This window comes from Podarcis liolepis (assembly GCF_965112155.1).
Source record: "Podarcis liolepis genome assembly, chromosome: 6".
NCBI classification, from domain to species: domain Eukaryota; kingdom Metazoa; phylum Chordata; class Lepidosauria; order Squamata; family Lacertidae; genus Podarcis; species Podarcis liolepis.
In genome coordinates this window covers 42,217,807-42,241,593 of record NC_139559.1, presented here as the reverse complement: position 1 = coordinate 42,241,593, position 23,787 = coordinate 42,217,807, and the positions used below count along the sequence as shown (strand labels likewise).

Below are 23,787 nucleotides of genomic sequence, written 5' to 3'. Positions count from 1 at the left end.
GTTATGAGAGCCAGTGGTGTAGTGGTTAAGGGTGGTAGACTCGTAATCTGGTGAACCGGGTTTGTGTCCCCGCTCCTCCACGTGCAGCTGCTGGGTGACCTTGGGCTAGTCACACTTCTCTGAAGTCTCTCCCTCACTCATCTCAGGGTGTTTGTTGTGGGGGAGGAAGGGAAAGCAGAATGTTGGCCACTTTGAGACTCCTTAGGTAGTGATAAAGCAGGATATCAAATCTAAACTACTACTACTACTACTTTTTCTACAAGTGTGTTCCTAGACTCACATGTGTGCCACCAGCACTCATGTATGATCAAATACATCCTGCTGAGAGATTTTTTTGCTGGAGTTATGACATGCGTTTGTTATGGATGTGTTGTTAACCCTTAATTTTATTCCTACAAGAAGCTCTCACACAAAGAAATAAAGAAAGAAAGCATAGTTTATTATAGAAAATAGGAGTCATACAGGAAATATAAAAATGCTGCTTTAGACAACAAAGTTAGTCTACGCTGGTAGCAAATTACAATACATACACACCCTAATTAAGGAGTATTCTAAAAGGCCCACAGAAGCACGGGCATGACAATTTTGCAATAAACCAACACTAGAAAGGGGGGGGGGGAGGAAAGTATACCTCTCGTTAAGGCAAAGCAGAAGTATGCAGAGGCCTAGGGAGTACTGGATAAGTTCTGTCCTGTTGGAGCTATGAGAGCCCACTAGCCTTGGACTCTAATGGTTTTTTCATACATTTTTGCCAATGCATGCCAGTGGAGAGGGGAGGGGGCTGTGAAATGAGTGGTTCTTACAATTTCCATAACCCCTTCCAGATTTTCCTGCCTATTTCTCACCTTGCCCATCCTGTTCCTGTTTGCTTAACAAAAAGATGAAAGATTTGTGATCGTGAGGATTTATGTGAACCTAGGCATCGGTCTGTGATCTGCATTTAAATCACCTCACCATTGGCCAACCATATATTTGCATGTGTTCATCTTTAGATCAGATGTGCGTGAACTCAGGATATTCCTGAATGCCTTTCAGCAGGTGATTGGGATCAGGCTTGCTTCCTGGTTCATGGTGATTTTGTGTCATATTATAGTTAAGCCAATCTTATACTTAGGCCATGATCTACAGAGATAAACCATATTATAAATTCAGATTCACACACCTTTTGTCACACCAGTTCTGCCGTTATCTTTAGTAATCTGATGGCTTGCACTTTCAGTGGTTTATTTTTAATAATAATAAATTTTATTTATATCCCGCCCTCCCCAGCCGAAGCCGGGTTCAGGGCGGCTAACAAACAATCAAACAGTCAAATAGTCACACAATCTAAAAATATTTCATTATAAAAATTAATTAATTTTCTTTTTAGCAAAGGTTTCCATGCAATGTCATGGCCTTGTCACATTGGATGACAGTTCCCTCTGTGATTCATTTCATGGTAATAGATGGGCGAGAAGCTCTCCATATTTCAGTAGTTCGCAGGAATTAATGTCTAGATTTTCAGCAAGTTTTTAAGACTAGAACAACTTGCATAAAAATAACCTGCAGATTTCCCCCTCAAGAGTAATGCATGATTGCGTGAGTCAACTGACATACTCGTTATTTAATCTGTTTTACAGATGGGCAGAATCTGAGAGCCATCATAGACTAGCAGCTGATGCATAGGATTTTGGCCATGGGACACTGGTCTTGCTTTGTGATCTTTTGCGAGATGCAATTTATTCCCATTCTCTAGATAGCAGTGATGACATGGGGGTTGTGAGGGGAGAAATACAGTCACTAAAAGTGTTGCAATGATCTGGTGCAGTGGCTTTCAATCTTTTTGACAAACCACATTCATTCTTCAGCTCCCCTGTGGGATACGGGGGAGTCCACACTTACATGGGGGTTCCATTCTGGGCCACCACACACGCTACTGGCCTCATCAATAGCACACAAGTGGGCTTTTAACCTAGTGCTTGCCAAACTAAAGAATTTTTCCATATTGCTGCATTTTAAATTTAAATGTAGGCCCTAGCTGCAAGGAATTCTGGAAGCAGAAGGAATTAAGTAGCAGGCAACATTAGGTCAAAACAGGCATCAGTTGACCATAATTGCTGGCAGTCATAGGAGAATGCCATCAGTGTTGACACCTGCTTTGATTTTACAGTTTTACATCTTTCTTTTTATCCAAATTGTTTTATTTATTGCAAGATTTTTGTTTTTGTGCCGCATGCAAATAATGACAGTAAAGAAGTGCTTTCTTATGGGGGGGGGGGATGCATTTATTTATGGCCATACATGTTCCTTTTTGCAGGTGAGTGAAGCTGAATCATCTGATGACTTTGAAGATTCACAGTCCTTAAACGATGACACAGACATAGATCCTCCCTCCAAGGTAAATGTACTTGAGACTTAATAGCCCTAATTTGGCTACAAAGTTGAGTATCAAAAGTTAGAAGCATTTTTTTATTCAGGTAGTTCCTTATTGCATCCATAACAACAAAATACAGTGCATCTTTTTGTCCTTTTATTGTGTTTAAAAGGGCAGATGTGTCAAATCAATTTGTAGGTTTTATTGGACCATCTGAACCGGTGGTAATTCAGCTTGTCATCATCCAAAGATTGAGCTAAGGAAACTGAACACAATAGTTTCCATGGTTCAACAGTTGCAGTCTGCTTAGTTGCAAGCTTTCAGCCTTCTTACCATTTTCCCATTCTTCCGATAGCTGGTTATGGGTATGTTTATGACCAGTATAAAAAACTACTTTATTTCCTGTATGGAAAACTACTTTAACCTCATAGCTTACAGCTCGGGTGTTCAGAGGCCAGTTTTTAGCAAGTGGCTGAGGAAAACTGGTATGTGACACAAACTGATATGTGACCAATTCATATCTTCTGAGAAGTGAGAGATTTAGAACATCTATAGAGTTTTTAGAGGCCCTTATAGCATAGTAAATATCTAAACTGATAACTGAAGGTCAAAGTAGACCATCATTCATGGGCCTATGCTTTTAGTATGGTTTGGAAAGGGGTGTCTTGCTTAAGCAGTAAAAATAGTGTGCTGGTGAAGGCAGCCTTGCCTCCCCAGAGAATGTTGTTCCAGGTATTCTTTCCCTTCCTTGCTGTGATTCAGGTAGTGAGTCTGAAATAGTGAAAAGTTGGCTAGAACAATGGAGGAGGTTTCAGCCCTTTTCACCTATACTCCTTGACAGTTAAAGCAAAACACCCCATCCCCATGTTATATATGAATGATGCAGACGTGAAAAGAAGTGTGTGTCTGCATCCCATCTTATCTCATTTGGTCATGATCTTTCCACATTTGGAGAAGGGACAAAAAAGATAAACTTTTGCTGCCTGGAATATATTCATCGGGATATTTTTACAGAACCGGTTGAATATAGTCTCACTACATGACTACACTGTTCTGTGTCATTGTGGGAGCATTTTGATACTCAGTGGATCAGCACAGAGGTTTCATGGTTTCTAGTCTTCCAAATGAATCCAGTCTATAGGGAGGGAAGAGATATGATCTCTATCATTGTGGCAGTGTTCTGGTTAGATTCTGAAATTGCCCTTTTAATCCCAGCACAAAGACACTTTCTCAGTACTTATCAGTGGACAACAGAATTTATTTCATTATTCTCTGCTCAATTTTTTCTTTTTCTGGTTTTGCATTGCAATGGAAGTAGTAGTCATCCTGTTCCTCATAGCATGCAGAACCAAGTTTTGCTGCTGCTTGAGTATAGTTTAGAGTCTGTGCCAGTTTGACAAATTGGACTGTCCCTGGCACCAGACAACTGAACTATAGCTCTAAACTCAAAAAGCCATTGCCCTTGGTATATGAGGTAATCAAGTAAGCCACCATCAATTGTGTAGGTTCAATAGATTTTATATATTTATAGAGTCTGAGAAATATCCTTCTAACTGACTCAAGGAGCTATCTACTTTTGAATTTAGAATAAGACATTGAAAATTCAATATAGAGAACAGGGTAGAGACTTTCTTATTCCAAATGTATTATGGGAGGGGCACAATAAAGATGAGGTTCAGCAAAAAGGACATCTCATTTAGAGGGTTCAACTACAATGATCCCCAACTGTTTTGGAAAATCTAAGAAATAGTTACACACAAAAATACCAATTTCACCAAAACAAAACTTGTGTTGCTCAAACACAGAGAGAGCTAAACATAGACAGCCCCCCCAAAAGAAACACCTTTAAAAAAAGGTTAGAATTGGAAGAGGTTTTTTTGGTGGGAATTAAGGGTGGGTATCTGAGGGTGCTGAGTGCCTATGGACACTCTTGAGTAGGTAGTAACCATTCTCTTAATCCATGACTTAAGAACAGAATTGATGGAGCTGGTTACTGCTTCTACAGTAAGAAAGCCTTTATGTGAATGCACAAACCTGTGATTGGTTTGATTGTCTTTCTTTCATCAGGACTATTGGCAGTGCACAAAATGCAAGAAGTTTAACTCTCCCATTAAACGGTACTGTTTCCGCTGCTGGGCTTTGCGGAAAGACTGGTTCTCTGACTGCCCCATGTTAGCACATTCTCTCTCCTCATCCAACATTGCAACAATGCAAAGCAAAGAGGACACAGAAGGGATAGATGTCCCAGACTGCCGAAGGACAGTATCTGCTCCACTTATGCAGTCCAAAGACCCGTGCAGATCAGAAATCAAACCCAACCTACGTCCTGGAAGCTCTGTGGATTCCCTGGATCTTGCAGGCAAAGAGCCTTTGTTGCAGTTTGGTAAGCACAAAGAGAAATGGTCCCTTGAGAGTAGCAAAGAATTGCTGAAACCTTGCATCATGTGTCAGAAGAGGCCACGGAATGGGAATATTGTCCATGGAAGGACAGCTCACCTGGTGGCCTGTTTCACTTGTGCAAAAATGTTGAAAAAAGGCCAATCACCTTGCCCAGTGTGTAAGAGACAGATTCAGATGGTGATCAGGACCTTTATAGCATAGCAGCGTCGCTTGTCAGGTGCTGCGGAGCCAGGAACATCATTCAGTGGATTATAACTAAAGGATAAAGATTTATATTTAGAAGTATATTTATATATATTTTTTTACCAGAGAGGGGAATGTGAACTCCAGAAAGAAATATGTCAAACCCTGCAAGCAGCAAAACGTGGAAAACCCGTGAGCCAAATTTCTTGACTATACAACCTGGAAATTAGCATGCAGTCATCAGACTGACTGGCTAAGGGTTCTTTGTTATAACTATGTCAGCTGCCTGTGTAAAAGCCGTAAGATGAGCAATTCTTTGTGCAGAATGGTGCTAGTTCTGAAGTGCAGAAATCTTATTGCGTGGCTATGTATTGAGCTGTGTTTTTCTCTTACTGTGCAATTTAACCCATGAGCAGAGATACCTGCTCTTTGCATAACTTTTGTTGTGGTATTGGAAATATTCACAAAGGTTAGTGTGAATGCTTGTTAGAAAATATAGCTGTGCAATTCTAAACCCTCAGAATTAGGGAATAAAGCACCTTCAATTTGAGTTTATGAGCATGGGGCTATTCTTATGATGGCCTCTCTTTTGTGAAATGTTAATGCGGTGGTGCTCCATGTCCCTCTCTGGGTGTAGGCTCTTCACAATATGATAATGTAGCTAACGCTTAAATCAGCCTTCACGAACCCAGTGCCTTCCAGATCTTGGGTTGATGACTGTTGCAATTGAAAACATCTGGAAGGCACCCGCTTGAAGGCTGGCTTACACCCTCTTTCATTTTTCTAAGTTATTTGTAGCTTTGAGAATAGTCCACAATTTATGTAGTATCTGAAAGAATTGATTTTTCGACAGTCAGTTTTTCAGGAGTGACCAGCTAGAGTCTTTGAGAAGCTGAAAAAGATTTAATAAGGGCAAATATAGTTGCCCATCATAAAATATAATTTTAAAAAGTTTTTATTTAGCCATGATGGACATTCTTTTCGAACCCGTACATTACTAGATGAAAAGATAAATGCCATGTCTATATTCAATGTAGATATCCAATGTCCAATGTATATCCAATGTAGCATAACCCTACCAGTCATTTTGCCAAAGATCTTGCCATTGCAGATATCTGGAGTAATGGTGCACAAGAGAGAGAGAATCGGGTTCTTTGAAGGGTCTTCTGCCTCCCCCTTTATATCTGCCTGTTCCCCAGCAGTTGCTTCTGAACTTCTGTAGCATGGCATTGCTTTTGCTTCTTCCTCGTTATTGCTCCTTAACTCTTTTCTTGTCCCACTTTCGTTGTAAGGGTATGGGATACCTTTTCAGGAAGATTCAGGGCTGGGCAGAAACAGACCTTATAACAATAGGACCTCTGGGAACTCTATATATTTGTGGACTTAAACTCCTATCATCCCTGGTCCTTGACCATTCTGGCTGGGACTGATAGGTGTTGGCATCCAACATAATCTGTTAAGCTGCAGATTCCCCATCTCTGTAGTTTAAATGCAATTAGCTCTGTGAACCCTGAAGATAGGCCTACTCAAATAGTCCTGAATATGAAACTAATATTCTTCAACTCTTTTGGCACTCTTCGTTCCTTCTAAGGGTTCGTGTTGGTGAATCTTCTAATGAGGCATCTTGCACTTTAAAGCCTATGATACATCTTGTCATCTATTTACTCCATTCTTTTGGGATCGCTACAGGATTGTTCCCAGACATACGTTTTCTTTGGCATATTGAAACTGGCATATATAGTGAATGCCCTATTGCTTTAGAATTCCAAATGCAGCTTTATGGTACTGGTTGGGTGATGCACCTGACATTGACCTCCCTCAGGCATGTTGTCTGCTAGAATCTCTTCCTGGTCTCTTCTAAGCCCCCTTTGACCAAGATATCCCCTGAGGGCATACAGTTTAACTGGCCCTGTAACCGCTGTAACTTTTTTCTTCATCTGTGGCCATTAACAATTTGTTTTGGCAGCATAGGTTGACCACCTTAGCTTATTAGGGTGTGGGTGGCTTTTTGTGTGAGTTTAGCAAACATTTTTATGGATGATTCTTAATTTTTCTGCTATTTCAGTGTTTACCTGCCAGCAAGCTGCTTATGGATGATATTTCCCAAATGGGGAAGCTTGAAAGAAGAAGAAAGCAAAAACCTATTTTCCTTAAAACGCCCCTGGCAGTGGGGGTCTGAAGTACCACTGCTGAGTTTTTGTCTATTACAGTGATGCTGTTTATAAATATTGTGGGTGGTGGTGGTGAAGGGAGGGGCTTGTTTCTCCTTTAGTGGAGGAAGGAGTGTGGGTTGTCACCACCCACTGGCAGGAAGTCAGACTTTTGAGAGGGCACGCCTGGTGGATAGGGCAGCCCCCTGACTGGTTCATCTTCCTGCCAGCTCCACTGCAGATTGCTCTTGCCGGCAGCTTCAGGCACGGCTAAAGAGAAAAGGCAGGAATGCCATTTTGGAAGGGATTTTCCTTGGCTCTTCTTTTGTTTGTTTTTCCTGTCTCCTCTTTCTGCTCTTGCTCTGCTATTCCTGCTCTCTCCTGGCTCCCCAGATTCACCCATAGTGTCAAGAAGGGTTGAAACATAGCTGATGGGGAGGAGGAGATCTGTTCTCTGCCAACTCATCACATGAGTCATTGGGAAGCCGGGCCACCCGTGCAGGGGTACCAGGGATTTCCCTGATCACAGCACTATGAAAACCTGCTTTTCTCGGTGATAATCAAAATCACTGTTAACATTGTATGCATATATACACATGTGAAACCTTTTAAAACCAAAACAGTTTAGAATTACTTGTTTCAAGAAACTTCTAAATACCAAGATCTGAAGGACGTCCTCCTCAATTTGGGGCTGCCGCTGAAAATAATAGCCTCAGAGTTCCCAACCTTCTCCTTGTGTCATGATGTTGCTTTGGGAATTTCCACATCCTCGCTCATGGTTGAGATAATGCAAAATTTATGTACATTAAGGTAAAACATTTATTAATGTGGGATGAAGGATTACGATAACTCAAGTGTGTTTGGTAGCAGCAAAATGTTGAGCATAACATCTCGACCTGTTTTGAAGCCTGGGCTGGTCTGTCTCCCACCTTCTCTCCCTCTCATCCCCTCCTCTCCTACCTGAGGAGAGATGTGGTGCAGAATGGAAGTGGTCTTTTTTGCGGGGTTGGTGGGTGTTTCTGTAGGCTTAATCGGGCCTCTGCTTTGTACTTTCTGTCATTGTTTCAAATTAAAAATTGCTAGTGTGTGAAATGCAATTCTACCCTATTCTTTGATCAGACATGCGTCATGTGATGCTTTGTTCAAATGTTAATATTTATCTCTGATGCAAAGTTGACTTACAGAGCAGCAACGAGGTTAAATTTCAAGATAAAACGATTAGCATGCTGCAGCACCTTTTCTTCCAGCCAGATCTGCAAATGCCCACTGCAGAATGCACCTAAAATTACTATCTCAGCAAACACTGTTACCCCTGAAATACTGTTATCTGTACTGGAAGGCCTTTGACTTTTTAGCTTCTGGAATTCCGTTGCTCCAAATGCATCTCATCTTTAAACAATGCTGAATTTCATTATTGCACTGACTGAAATTACAGTTTGAAATTAAATAAATGGGCCTTCTGCTATCCTAGCTAATACTGGTCTCCTGTGATTTTGAAATGGCTATGATGACCTGAATTGCATGTTTGTTTGTAGGTACAAGAGAACTTTTATGGGTTTTTCTCTGGGGTAACATGCTGTAGACTGTTGTAAACAAAATCTGCCCTTATTCCTTTATGGGGTACACAAGAGCCCTTATAGAGTCCTTTGTAGGTTCTCCATTGGTAGGAGAAAATAACAGAGGCCAACCAGAGAATGTTGAGAAGCAAAGCAGCTAGTAAGACTGATCTTTATTGAACTGTTGCAACAGGGTGCTCCCCTCACACGCAGGAGAGAGGAGGAGGAGGACCTCGAACAATGGTGCGCAAGGCCTTGTATATCCATTTTGAAATTCCTTGCCCTGGAGCTCAAGACCACCCCTCCATACATCATACATACATCACAGAAAAGGTGGTCTACAACAGAAATTTGAATGTTGTTGTTTTTCCTGTCTGCCAGGTTATCTGATAATGCCTTATCTCAGTGTTTCCCAAACTTTTTTGGGCAACGGCACACCTGTTTACAAAAAAAAAATCTCGCGGCACACCACCATTAAAGCCCCGCCCCATGACGTCAGCGGGGGTGGTGGTGGCGGTGGCTGCTTGCCGCCCTCCTGGGCGGAGGCGGGCACGGTGGGCACCGGCACGGCCAAGGGCCCCTGCTTGGTGCCTTCGGATGGGGGAGCTCGCTCGCTCGCCGCCCCGCGTGTGCTCGTCGAGCAGGCGCAGGCCCAGTAGCGAGCGGCGATGGGGCTAGCCGGAGAAGAGAGGGCGAGCCCCCTCCGCTCCGGCCCTAAAAAGGGCAAGCCACGCCCCCTCCAGCCAGCCGATTGGCTGGCCAGGAGGCGTGGCCGGATGGGATTCCCCTGCTCTCGCGGGGGCTGAGATGGCTGGATGGGATTCCCCTGCTCTCGCAGGGGCTCAGATGGGATTCCCCGCTCACGTGGGGGCGGATGGGATTCCCCGCTCACGTGGGGAAGGGCGTGATGCCCGCAACCCCACCTCCTGGGGCAGGCCCAGTAGCGAGCGGATGCGCAGGCCCAGTAGCGAGCGGCGATGGGCTGTGGGAGCTCGCTCGCTCGCCGCCCCGCGTGTGCTCGCCGCCGCCGCCCCGCCTCTCACCGCCCGCCTCGCCCGCCTCCACGGAACACAAGGCAAAGTTCCACGGCACACTAGTGTGCCGCGGAACAGCGGTTGGGAAACACTGCCTTATCTGATTGCCTTTTCTGGTAGTCTGGTCATTCCTTTGAGATGGTAATTACTTAATTCCTGAGACAATGGGAAGGTTTTTTTTATTTCCTCTTTAAGAACTGATGTGGTATAGCCATTAGAGTGTTAGAGTATGATCAGAAGGACCGATCCAAATCACCATTAATCCATGGTCAAGAGTGGTTGTGATGCTAAAGGAAGGAGAGGACCATGAGTTTTTTTTTGGGGGGGGGGGGTTAAAATGGAATAAGCATCCTGTCAAGCGCTTTTCAGCTGCTAAGAGAATGAGCATTTGTGGGAATGCAGTTTAACAATGGGGACAAGATAAACATAGTTTAATCCCAAACTGCCAAATGGAGAGTGGTCAGAAGCATAGTGTGTAAACCTCTCTTTTATCCTTATCTTAATAATTGGTGTGTGTTTTGAGATAGCGGTAAGAGGCAAAGAAAGGTGTTAGTCTACGTACACTACTGCTTGACTACTGGTAGCACAGAAGTAGGCTATAGATAACAAATTAGTTAATTTTTCAATGTGACACATAATTAATTTTTTAAAATAGTTGGTTTTTTTTAAATCACACACAGCATTCCTGTTCTGGTTTGTGTTCTTGGCTGACTGTACAAATATGAATTACCGGTAAATGCAAACTTAAGATGCACCCGGTGTTTGCATTAGTGTTGTTTGAGGGCTTTTGGAAACATTTGTTTTTCCAAGTGGTAGGAAGCTTGGAGCAGAGATAACTAGGTGGGTGGGGAACCTGTAGTTGAAGTTGGCCAAAAATGCTCCTTAGGTAGTCGAAGCATTTTATTTGTATGTATGTATTTGTATTTCAGAAAAGGAAATGTGCTAATCTTTACTTTTGCTATATTTTTATTTGAAGATAATTCAATGAAAAGTGAAAGTCCTTGCTGCCTGCTAGCTGGCCAATAGACATAATGAGAACATGTAGTGCTCTTAATGCACTATATTGATACGCTTTTAGTATCCAGTTAAATTGTCAGTGCTGTTCCGTTGACTTTCTTACACAAATAAAATCTCACAGCGACTTGCTAACTTGGGTGTTTTCTCTTGGCTTCACAGAAGAACCGTGAGAATTAAAACACAAATGTTGACCAACTTTAAGGAGCAGGCAGATACAATTAATTAAGGTGGAACATTAAAGGAACTGTGGGTTAGGTTTGAAACTTCCTTACGGGAAGTTTCTCTCCTAGACCTGCAGCTGTTCTGACGCCCTTCTGAATGAAGATGTGTTAATCTGTGTAACATTTTGACATGCAATACTTGGCAGTCCTTGGTTTCAAAAGTTGGCACTACTACAGGTGCCACATAATACCCATTCCCCATTTGTATGAACTCAGTTGTTTAGTTCCCTGTTCAGGGAAGTTTTTAATATGTGACATTTTAGTGTATTTTTCATCTTTGTTGGAAGCCGCCCAGCGTGGCTGGGGAAACCCAGCCAGATGGGCGGGGTACAAATAATACATTATTATTATTATTATTATTATTATTATTATTATTATTATTATTATTATTATTTTATTATTTTATAGTGCAATTTGGAACTCCCTGCCTAGTGAGATCAAGCAGGTACCTTCACTGTACACTTTTCGGGGCCTGATAAAAACACAATTGTTCAAACAAGGTTACCTTGATGCTTAGAGAGTTGAGAGGTAGATCTGTTTTAGTATTTTAATTTTATATATTTTAATGTATGATTGTAATTTTTTCTGGATTTTACTGTTTTATGTTTTAGTAAAACACTTTGAGGTGTTTTTTTTTACAATCAAGCGGGGTATAAATTTTATGAAATAAATAATAACATCTGTATGCAAAGTTACTAAGCCTGGAGCATTGTTTTTTGCTTCCTCGCCTCCATCACAAACATCTTCAGATGGTAAGAGAGGAGATAAAAATTACCCACAACTTAAAAGGAAAAAGGCTTTTTGCTCTACAGAAATGTCTGAAGTTTTGTTCAGCTGCAGCTAGATGGCATCAGTTACTTACAAGAAGGAACCTCCTTTTGTAGCATTTAGACAGTTCTCAGCTTAGCTAGGGAACTTTAGTGCATGAATGAATGAGAATGTGGTCTGCTACATCAAATTCAGCAAAGTTAACCAAAGTGATGTCTTGTCTTAAAAATGGTACAGCCATATAAATTTTTATGAGATTAGGGGTTATACTGGCTTGAATAGCATCACCATTGACACCAGGTTCAGTACAAATTGGCAAGATAACTTTTACTTTAGTTCCATTGGGTTTTTGTACAGTGGTACCTCGGGTTAAGTACTTAATTTGTTCTGGAGGTCTGTTCTTAACCTGAAACTGTTCTTAACCTGAAGCACCACGTTAGCTAATGGGGCCTCCTGCTGCTGCCGCGCCGCCGGAGCATGATTTCTGTTCTCATCCTGAAGCAAAGTTCTTAACCTGAAGCACTATTTCTGGGTTAGCGGAGTCTGTAACCTGAAGCGTATGTAACCTGAAGTGTATGTAACCCGAGGTACCACTGTACAACCTTTAAGCTCTTCGTATCATAATGGGTTAAACATAGGCCTGAAAAATCTAATTCCATTGAACGTTTCTGCCTTACAAGGTACATATTTTAAATTTATGCATAAATTTATGCGTAAATTTGCCACACAGGAGTCAAATATGCTATGAGGGAAGTATTCATTTGATAAAGAACAGAAGCTGTTATTCAGCGGCCTATAATTGTGGCAGCAATATTCCTTCTCCTTGTCAGGTAGAGACTGGAAGTGCATTCACTAATGGTTGAGGGAACACACAAGTTTAATCCTATGTATTATTTACTTATAATACTTTTAAGTTTTATACTACTTATAAAACATACTTATGTGCTACTTTTGGGGGCATAGCTCACTCAAGGCTGCTCTTAACAACAAAATAGCCTTAAAAACATAGCAGCATCAACAGTTCCTTAAAACAGGCCAGCTAAAAAAACAACCAAAAAACTGATGCAGCTCACTTGCAATAGCTGTCAGAGCTATATTCTCTATATTGCTCCATCTTGAAAATACTAGTCTTTAAAACTCAGTTGAAAACTCTTGTGTGGAGGTCATGCACGCCTTGGAGGGTGGGGGTGGTTTCACAGTCTGGAGGGTATTGCAGAAAAGGCCCTGTTCATCATGCCTGCCAGCTGAATGGACCTTATGGCAGGCATAACAGCTGGATGAGCCAGGCCTCTGGAGCAGATCTGAACATCCAAGTAGGTTTGTACGGATGCAGCAGCCTTTCAAATAATTTGATCCCAAATTCTTAAAAGATCAGAACCCACTCTTTGATTTGGGCTACAAAACACACAGGCAACTGGTGTCTGAATAGGTTCCATGTGCTGAAATCACCTTTCTCCCTACCAGTAGCATTTTGCTCCATTGGAAGTTTCAAAACCATTTTCATTACTCAATGTGGCTAGTGAATAATCCAATTTCTAGGCAGGGTTGTGGTTAGTATAGCAGCTTGAGCCATTACTTGTGCTTCCACAGATGGTGCCGAGTCCAGGACTAGCTCCCATCCTCCATCTAGGGCTCACCATCTCTTTCCACCACACCTGCAAATTCACACTGCTATATCATGTCTGGATGAAGTTTCTCTCTATCCCCCTTACCTCCGCAATAATCTCGAGGAGAGTTCCACAACCTCCCTGGATTTACAGAGATGGCAATGAGGGAACTGGGTTTTGACTACAAGAGGAAATATTTTCCATAAATGTGAGGAAACAAGATTTCTAAAACTTAAGGCCAGTTCCAAAATTGATAACCACCCATTTTGCATTTCTCTGAAACCTGGTAGCCAGTTAAACTTTGGTTAAATTTAGCTAAGGCGGAGATGAAAGACCTGTGGCCCTCCAGATGTTATCCCTGAGACAGATGGATCCTTGTTCACCTCCTTCCGTCAACGCCAGCCAAGTTTGTGTTAAATGTATTGCTCTGCCTGCCTTTGGACCACATCAGTGAGGCCGAGAGGGAGATCTTGTCATCTGGACAGCCCAGGACCTCCATATAGGCTGCCCAGTCTTGCACCTGGGGGAGGTTACTTTGGTGCTGCTAATGCAAAGGTTTGATTTCAGACACGCCGCCATAGTATATTGAGACAGACAAATGCCAACAGCCACCATGCATACTTTTCCCTGACCATTGGCTGTGGTAAGTGAGGCTGATGGGAGTTGGGAGTCTTGACACCATCTGGAGGACCACAGATTCCCCATCCCTAAGCTAACAACTTTCCTATTTTCCTCACTGCTGGGTTCACTACCTACCTTTCGCTTTCAAACAATTACAGTGCAATCCAATTCATGCTTACTTGCAAAGTAATTTTTACTTGGAAATGCAAATTGCCATTGGATTACACCCCCCTATTGTGGTGACCTAGTACATCTAGTGATTACTTGCTTTGGGGGAAAACTTTGCAGTCTTTCCTGATGGCATTCATTTTGAATTGCGCTATTAATACCTGGCTAGCTCACTCTCCCCTACAAAACTCCAGGTGTCTGGGTCAGGCCTGTGACAAAGAGTGAGGATATATTTATGTGAATTTGCATCTTTGCCTGAAGAGCTTTTTACCTGCTTCTGGTTGAAAAGCAGACACCTGACCCTGGATTGCCTTGTAGACATAGTGTATCTTTCTGTCTGTCTTTAAAACATAGAAGAGTTTATTAGAGTGTGATGAAATTGTTCACCTTGGCATCGGACTACTTGACGGGATATCTTGTCAAGGAAATGCTTTCCAATTCTTTCAGTGCATTTGCTTGGTATTCAGTAAAGAAGAACATGTGGCAATGGATTCTCTGCAGATATCTGTCCGAGGAGCTTCATGTCCATTGTCGCTTAAGGTGTTGCTGAAGTACCCTAGAAACGCAGGAAGGTCCTGATGTATCAAGCTCTGCAATTATAGGAAGGCAGCCCTGGCTTTGGAAGACTTATTGATAAAAGGTACATACTCTGTAAGGAAAATGGTATGAGAAGTAGGAGCTAAGATGCACTGGTGAGCTATACCTGCTCTCTGGAACTTCCTGCTTCTTAAACCTTTGCCCTAATAAAGTTACTACCAAGGGTGAATTTTTTTTTAATTTTTTTTAAATGAAGCATGTACTTTGGCTGAATTCTCAGCACCCACCAAAAACTTTCAATCAAGCTTACCAAGACATATAATTTTATTTTATTATGTGTACTTTAAAAAACTGCTGATTTCACTTTGATAAAGTTAGGTCATCTGGTTTCTAACATGTAATTTTCATCTGTATTTTAATTGAATGTTTTATATTTTATGTAAACTACTTAATGATTAAGTGGTATTTAAATCCTGTTAAGTAAATATGCAATGTTTCAGTTCAACTGGATAGGGTGGAGAAATTGCTGCAAAAAAACCCCCATGCTTGTCGGTCCTGTTTTAAGGCAGAGCAACTACCCTCTCTCACAGAGGTGGCCAATCTGGTGCTCCCCATATGTTGAAATATGTAACGCCAGATTATTGGAGGCTATAGGTGCCAGAGTCCCACAGCATTTTGGTAGCTCAGTTGTGCCAACTGCCCCTTCTGCCTTTGAACCCTCTGCTGAAGATTCTCCCTGCAAGTCCCAAGAGATGAGAAATACAGGGACTCTCTATAACTTGGGCTGCCTCCTTCTCAGCATTTCCAATCTGAACAAACTGCAAATGAGGCAGCGGGAACTTGTTTGGTGATAGAAATCTTTGAGGGATGAGCCTGCCTGAGTAATGTGTGTTCTTGAAGTTTTTCCATGTTCCATTTTATTTCCTGCTTTCTAGCTGTCAACTACACTGATGGCTTTGTGATTAATGTTGATGCCGTATCTCCTGTGTTTGTTTCCATGGCTTCTGATGTCACCAGAATCCCCCCTTTTTGAACTGAAGCAGCTTGCCGCATTTGTAGATGAATATTGTATGTGGGCTAGCTAGCTGGCTCTGGAATTTCCTCTAAAATCTACAGTACAAGAGGCCTGCTGTTCTGCCAAATGAAGGCCTGTGAAGAGATCCCAGATCCCTGCAAGTAATAAACAGCAGTTGACAAAAGCTGGACATACTTCAGGTTCTATTCCTAAGGAACTGACTGCTTGTTGTGTTAGCAAAAGGCCTAGAGGGACAGCCATCACACAGGAATAGTGAACTATTGCAGTGACATGCTAATAAGAAACTGGCAGGCTATCTAGAGCAATCTCTCCCATTGCAAACCTGCTCTTTACTAATCTGTCATCGGCAAGAGGTCTTAATCGGAGACAAGTGCACAGGCATGGATCTTGCTATCTGTACACAAAATGTGGCATGGAGCTTCTATCTAGGTGTGTGCTTCCTTTCCTGCTGGACCACAATTAGGTGGGAAAGGCCCACGCAAGTCCCACCTCTGCCCTTCCCACAGGGCGCGGTGCAAGAGCTCACCCACTGCGACCTGGAGTCCAACAACATCTGGAGGGCCCCAACTCCCATCAGATACAGCCAGTATGGCTAATGGGTTGTGAGGGCCACAGGTTCCCTATTCCTGCTGTAATAGCATGGGGTTTCCCTCTGGTGGTGCCTGATCTCTTGTAGATTCATACCAACTGGGATGCGGAGGAACTGCTCAGAGGGTAAAGTGGAGTGTGGGCATCTGGCTTATACTGAGTCCATGTCACTGAGTCCATTTAGCTCAGTATGATCAGCACCGGAGGGATCCTCCAGATGTTGGACTTCAGCAGCCATCAGTCCTAGGCAGCATAGCCATTGGTCAGGGATGATGGAGTTGTTGTCCGGCAACATCTGCAGGGCACCATGTTCTATGTGGAGTGGAAACAGCCTTCCAGGTTTCTTGACATGGAGCTTTTCCGTCCCTTCCTGGAAATGCCAGATTGAACAGAGGGCCTTTTGCGCACAAAACCTATGCTCTAGTATTGATCCGTGGCCCTGCCCACCAGAATAGATGAAATGTGGTCTCCACTAAGCCTTCCTGTCTGAAGCTTCCTTTTCAGCATCTCTTCTCAGCAATAATCACGGGATCCCTCCCCAGGCTTTAAACACAAGGCTGAACACCTTAAATTGGGCCTGCAAACCATCTGGCAGCCAATGTATGTATGCATCTTTTGTCTCTGAGATTGCTATAAGGTCTCAAGGTCCAGTTCTACATCCTGGCTTACGGTCTGAATGCAGTGGTTCCGTTCCATAGCCACTGCAAGGAGCTCCAGACAGTGTTCCCCCCGCAACACCACTATTTTGCTTCAAAGCTGAGTCAGGATTTGAACCTGGATCTCCCTACTCCTAGCCAACCACTGTACTTATGACAACCATGCCAAGTTGAAAGTAGCATTGACAGGTGTTCCTGGGTTTAGACGTGTCTGTAGCTGTGCTGAAAAAAATCTGATTTGCGAGGTCAGGTGGGTTTGTTTGGTCCTGAGAGAAGTCAAGGAAAAAGAATGGCTAGCTCTTTTTATTGCTTTTGATGTGAGTATGTGAAAACATTTTGGATAATTGGGCACTTTCACTTCCAGAAGTCCTTACCACGTAGAAGTGATACTGGCTATTATCACATGTGCATTGTGTTTAGTGTGATTACGAGACTTAGGATTTGCTAATCATTTAACATTAAAAGCTTGTGCTTAAACAAAACATAATTACCACTGTTTAATTTTAATTTTAATTAATGTTATTAGTATTCTCATTAATAAGGCAATTAATTTTAAAATGAAATTAATGCAGGTTGACTTACTTGCATTAATTACTTGGCTGCTTAAATGATTGAATTCACATGGAATTAAATCCAGATATTCCAACTCTGAAGCCATTCAGATAAAGTTCACCAAGGTTGTGAATTTGAATATTTGCTCAAGTAAGCTAATATAGTTGAATTTTTTTGGTCTAAAAGCTCTTGATTGTACTCAAGTTTCACTAATGGTCGGCCAAAATGTTACTGGATTCTGAGGTAAATATTTGCACAGATCAACTGCAGAGGCTACAATCCGAAACATGCTTACCTGGAAGTAAGCAGCTTTCAGTTCATTGGGATGCACAAAATGTACCCTAAGGTCCACTTCCTTAACATCAGATAATTTTTTTTGCTACATTGGAAAAAAATTAAAAATAATGAGGGAAAATGGGGAAAGGGCATTTTCAGCCAGTTATTTCAGAATGGTGAGTGAAATTCACTCCCCCCCCCCATTTGTTTGTTCATTATGCCCCAATCTTCTAACAGTTCAAGGTGGCTTAAAATGTGTTAAATTCAGAGACATCATCCTAAAATAAAACTAAGTATTTAAAGCAACAAAATAAAGACAAAGTGTCCTTGTGAAAATCAGCCACAGCAACACCAACAATAAGTAAATGTAGAATGTAGAATAAATCCCCTACTTTTGAAAAAATAATGGTATCTCTGGTAGTTTTTGTTATGGGAGTGTTGCCTCAGACCCCCTGGGCGCTGCGGACCCCCAATTCCCTAGTGCGCAGATAGACATGTATATTGCTCACTTTATCTTCATGGTTTTAATCCCCGCGTGGAACTGCTTTGCACCTTTAAGCATTTGGATGAAAAAAACTCTAATGCTTTCCCCAGCATCTATTGCCCATTAACGGTAATCAATGCCTTGGGTGTCTGTATCACTTTTATCCCTGCCTTATTGGGATATTTTATTTATCTCCTTGGTGGCTTTGTCGGGATTTACCATTCGGTAAGTGCCACTTCTCATTCCTCTAACCCCAGTGATCTTGTTAACGTAATCACCGTGCCCAGATTAAATATTTACTAGTTGCTTTTCCTTCTCACCCTTGCCTGTTCTCTTCTTTTAATTAAAGATTAAGCAGGTGGGCATTGGTGTATTTGTGTGGTGGTTGTTTTCTAGAAGTTCTTTTTTTGCAGGTGCTTTGTTATGACAGATCTGGTACAGTGAACCTAACATAAAAGCTTTAAAAATATCGAGCAGTCTTTAGCAGTGAGGCTATCGTGAATGTAGGCATGCTGGGTATTTGCTGAAGAAACTAACAATCCTAAACCAAATATTCATAGTGAAGTTTGTATGCATTAAACTTAATAGAGTCTGAAGGACTATCTGGAGAAACTGCAAAGCAGTCATGTAGCATTTGAAATCGTTTTCCAGGTGTATTCAATTTACCAGGGAGTTTCTTGTCAACAGTGAGAATAGGAAACAATGGCTATTTTTTTTTTAAAAAAATGTCATTTCCTTTATAGTTTCAGAAGACATGTCAGTTTTAATTATTTTACTTATTTCATAAAAAAATTACATGCTTGGTTGTAAAAAACCCCCAAACCCAACAGGAACCCTCAAAGCAGTTTCCAAAAAGATATAAACGAAAACATAAAACAAGAAAAAAATTGCAGTCATGCTTTAAAACATACAAAAGTTAAAATACTAAAACATATTAAAATTATGCAGCAGGGAGCCCTCTAAGGAGCTGTGACTTGGAGGCAAAGTGGGGCACAAGTCTCTCTCCATGGAGAATTGGAGAATGTTAGCCGCTTTGAGACTCCTGAAGGGGAGTGAAAGGCGGGATATCAAATCCAAACTCTTCTTCCTGGAAACGGGTAAGTAGCCATTCATTCACAGGGTTGGGAAGCACTGCATCATTTTTCTAGAAAGGTTTAAGATTTGACCACCCCTGGGCTCAAGGGAGCCCTAAACAATGTGGCATGGAAGGGGAAGTTGAATCCTTTTACTGCAGTAGATTTGTGTAGAGCTGGCCCTTCAAACCGTTCTCCAGAAAGGTAGGTTTCATACTGATTGACTTCCTGAAAAATGCTATTGGATGCTAAAGTTGGGGTTTTTTCCAGCATATAAGACGTGGCTAAACATGCCTCTCAGGTTTTGTCTATTTGCACATTCTAGACCATCCATATGTATATTGGGTGGCATTCGACTAAGTTTTACTCAAAGTAGACCCATTGAAATGAATGAAGATGACTCAAGTTAGGTACATTAGTTGAATACCACCAATTACATATTCAGCTTAAAAAAGGTAAAGGTAAAGGACCCCTGACCGTTAAGTACAGTCACGAACGACTCTGGGGTTGCAGCATTCGTCTCGCTTTACTGGCTGAGGGAGCTGGCATTTGTCCGCAAACAGTTCTTCCAGGTCATGTGGCCAGCATGACCAAGCTGCTTCTGGCGAACCAGAGCAGTGCACGGAAACGCCGTTTACCTTCCTGCCGGAGTGGTACCGATTTATCTACTTGCACTTTGACGTGCTTTCGAACTGCTAGGTGGGCAGGAGCAGGGACCGAGCAACAGGAGCTCACCCCGTCGTGGGGATTCGAACCGCCGACCTTCTGATTGGCAAGCCCAAGGCTCAGTGGTTTAGACCACAGCACCACCCGCGTTCCTATATTCAGCTTAGTTGTCCTTAAAAAAGAATTGCCTTTTTCACCACAGGAAACACGATGTATCCTTCTGATTATTTTAGTTGGGCTATTCTGTATCTTCTCTTAAGTTTTATACATGTAGGGCTATTCAAATAGTTTCCCAGGTCCTTCTCTGACAAGTTAACCATTACACCAGTGTCAGATTCCTCCTTAGCAGTCTCAGTGCTGCCCTTCTAGAACACAGCAAGGAGAAAGATGAGGACAAAACTCCACCTGTCATTGGATCTGGCTGTACTTCACTGTTGATCTCCCTGCCTTCTGCCCCAGCATTCCTAATGGGCATCAGCCGCCACTGCAGTCGAATGTCTGTATTTGTACAAGATCACTAAACTCACTTTAAACATGTTCAGTCCTTTTCTTAAGAATTCCCTGCACTGAATGCTTGCCCTTGCCGCTGCAGCAGCTTTCTCCTGTTATAACCAAGAGATATTTCCTGGGTGAGTTGTAGGCAATTTAAAACATCAGCGGTGCACATTGTTTTGTAGACGTATATGTTGACTGCCATTTGCTTTTTCATTGCCCCTCTCCCAGTTTGATCAGGGCTTTTGGAGCTCCTTGTGTTTGGGGATTTTAATGCACTGGATTATATTATGCCCTCTGCTAGGACGTAATACCTTTCTTCACCCTTGGAACTAGGTTATTTGAATAATGCAGCTTCCAATATACTTCCCTCCATTATTTTAAAAAATAAATAGCTCATTTTTAATTGAATTTCTCGAACACATTCATGACAACTTTTTTTTAAAAAAATTCCCCCCCCTAATTTTAGAAACCAGTAAGATAAGATGGGGATCAATAATAAGGTATGCAGGTTGAGAAACTGACCTAAAACTGCCCATTTACTGCACACAACCAGTAGGTGGCAGTGATACTCCAAATTCAAGTTTGCATGGACCTGTTACCATGGCAACTGAAAACACTTCTCCCAGAGCCACTCAGCTGAATTAATAGCACAGACCGGGGAAGGATGCAGTTGAACATGTCCAGGAAATTTAGAATTCTGGATGCGTAACACAGGCTCTTGGGGAGGGGTGTGTGTTATTTCCTCATTCAAGAAAACACACTCTAGGCTTTTTCTAGCATTCACCTTTCAAGAGAAAAGTTGCAGGCCAACCACAACCAGGTTTCACTGGAATCATGGCCAATTAAACAGGGATTTATTTATTTTTAGTTAGTGTGCTTAGACCTCATCTTTCTTGCACAGACCCTCCCCTCCAGAATTTATCTGGGACTGCCAAATCCTAAGCTGCTGCTCCTCGCCTTTCTCTACCATTCATGCCACACCCATCATTATCTATGTCCCAGACTCTGCAAACACAAAAATAGCTGTCTCTAAGCCTTGGGGCTGAAGGCCTGCTTCTTATAGCAACAGTTTTGTAACTAACCACAACTGTGCCTGGGTGCAAACAATATATTGTGCACCCCCTACCCCATTGCTATTTGCATAAACAAACAAAAATAATAATTTGCAGGGCAGTCTTGTGTTGGCAGTCCTAACGCTCACAAACTCTTAAAATACATACATTACACAAGGCAGTATGTACACAAAAGGCAGGGGCCAGTCTTGCGCACCCCCTGCCACAGATCTTGCGCCCAGTGTTGGGACACCAGCTGGACTGCCCCTAGCTACGCTTCTGTGCATGAGAGATTCCTCTTCGTAACTGTGTGTGTAAGATGATCAGGAGATAACACTCTGCCCCAAAGCACCACAGATCCTGAGCGGTCTAAGTCACCTCCCTGAAATACTGTGAGCAAGCCCTTCTTGTGCTTCCCTAGATATAGTGTAGCTGGGTTTCAACCCAGATATTGGTACTGTATCTTTAACGCATATCAGGGACAGGGAACCTGTCAACCCTTCAAATGTTGGGCTGCAACCACCTTCACCTTTGACCACTGGAGGCTGATGGGAATTGGAGGACAAGATCTTGTGAGGTTTGGGGACAGAGGGTCCCCATTTCTGGCATACATGATGGGAGAGGCTGCTGTTGCCCGCTTCCATCTGGGGCTTCCTCACACAACAACCTCCTATCTTTGCTGTGGAGCAAAACCAAAGTTGTCCTCACTTTAGTAAGCAGGGCTGGAGGGCCAGGTATGAAGAGAAAGGCATACTGATGGCGACCTCTCTAACTGCATGAGCAAGGCTGAAGGAGTAATCTCTGGGTGGGTTGCAATCTGTCACTCCTTCCTTGGATTCTGATTCTAGCCATTTGAAGTAACATGCAGACTTCTATTTTCTCGCCAGTGCTCCTGCCTCTGGTTTCTTGCTCAAATACACATTCAGACCTCTAATCTGTGAGAACTGTAGAAGCTATTGATTTTGTGGAGCCCCAACCTCTATTGTTAAAGCTTCTGAGTGCCCTGAAAGTAGTGATGTTCTAGTGCCTTCAGTGTCACAGCAGTTGCGCCACTGCTTTTAGAGCACAGGGCTGTCGCTTCTGTGCACATCAAGTGGTAGTCATGATACCTGTGCTGTACATTAGTAGTGTTCAGCTATCATTTTATCTCATGCTAAGTTCCACGAGAAAGAAGCAGTGGGCCTTACTTCTTGGTAACCACCAGTGCCACATGCAGTTTTGTACGGATTTCAATCAGATTTTTCCCATGCCTCCCATAACAGAAAAGTGGGTAGACCTGTCAAATGTATGGTTACTTCTCTTTGTTCGTCTCCCATAAGGAGAAATGTGCATGGAAATGTCTCCAGTGGCTGACTGCTAAGGTGTTACTAACATCTTTAACAGACTGAATTGCTGCACAAAAGAACTAGAATGGTAGCTTTTCTACTTGCTGCTTTGTAGTGGAGGCAGTGGCGTAGCGTGGGTTGTCAGCACCCGGGGCAAGGCAAGTAATTTGCGCCCCCTAACCCGTGGATTTTAGCAGGGGGCAGAGAGCTGCGAGTGCGAGCGCCCCCCCAGATGTTGCGCCCGGTGCGGCCGGCCCCCCCTGCACCCCCCACGCTACGCCACTGAGTGGAGGAAATGCAGTGGTGAGTGAAAGCTTTCTTATCACACAGCCAGTAACCCAAAGATAATAGTCTGTAAAAACATTAGATGAGGCTGCTGGATCAGGCCAGTGGCCCAGCTAGTCTATCATCCTGTTGTGACAGTTGCCAAACAGATGCTTGTGGGAAACCCCAAAACAGGACCTGAGCACAAGAGCGTTCACACCACCAGCAGCTTCCAGCAACTTGTATTCAGAAGCATTAATGCCTCTAACCATGAAGGCAGGAGCATAGCCTGGCTAGTAACCATGGGTAGCTTTATCCTCCATAAATTGACCCATTCCTCTTTTAAAGCCATCCAAGCTGGTGATGATAACTGCCTCTAATAGTAGTACATCACTGTACTCTTCTATTACATTTCACATGCAACTTCTCTGTTGGGATGAGAACAAGGATTTTGGTGAAGGACTCCTGGCTCAGTGGTAGGGCATCTGATTTGGATGCAGAAGGTCCCAGGGTCAATCCCCAACATCTCCCTGTAAGGCTGGCCATGTTCCCTTCCTGAAACTCTGGAGATCCCTATCTGTCAGTGTCAACAATATTCAGCTAGAAGGACCTATGGTCTGACCTACCACAATGTTCCTATGAATGCATGTTTATAAAATAAGATAAAACCTATCTGGCATTTTTCAACCTTAGAAATCATTGTTC

General features: G+C 42.7%; 1 protein-coding gene and 1 long non-coding RNA gene across 8 annotated transcripts in view; both read left to right on the top strand.

The window, feature by feature from the left end:
• The window catches only part of MDM4 (MDM4 regulator of p53), a 31,577-nt gene extending 23,016 nt beyond the window's left edge, over positions 1–8,561 (top strand). For all 7 annotated transcript variants that reach the window (XM_083509021.1, XM_083509017.1, XM_083509015.1 and 4 more), the window contains exons 10-11: positions 2,297–2,377; positions 4,421–8,561. In XM_083509021.1, coding sequence (XP_083365147.1) covers positions 2,297–2,377; positions 4,421–4,954 — 615 coding nt within the window. In that variant the 3' untranslated portion in view covers positions 4,955–8,561. The remainder of the gene's footprint in view (positions 1–2,296; positions 2,378–4,420) is intronic.
• Positions 8,562–9,856: 1,295 nt separating this feature from the next.
• Positions 9,857–11,609, top strand: LOC310709459. Its single transcript, XR_014527534.1, has 2 exons — positions 9,857–11,137; positions 11,323–11,609. It is a non-coding gene; the product is annotated as an uncharacterized lncRNA (long non-coding RNA).
• The last annotated feature ends 12,178 nt before the right edge of the window (positions 11,610–23,787 follow it).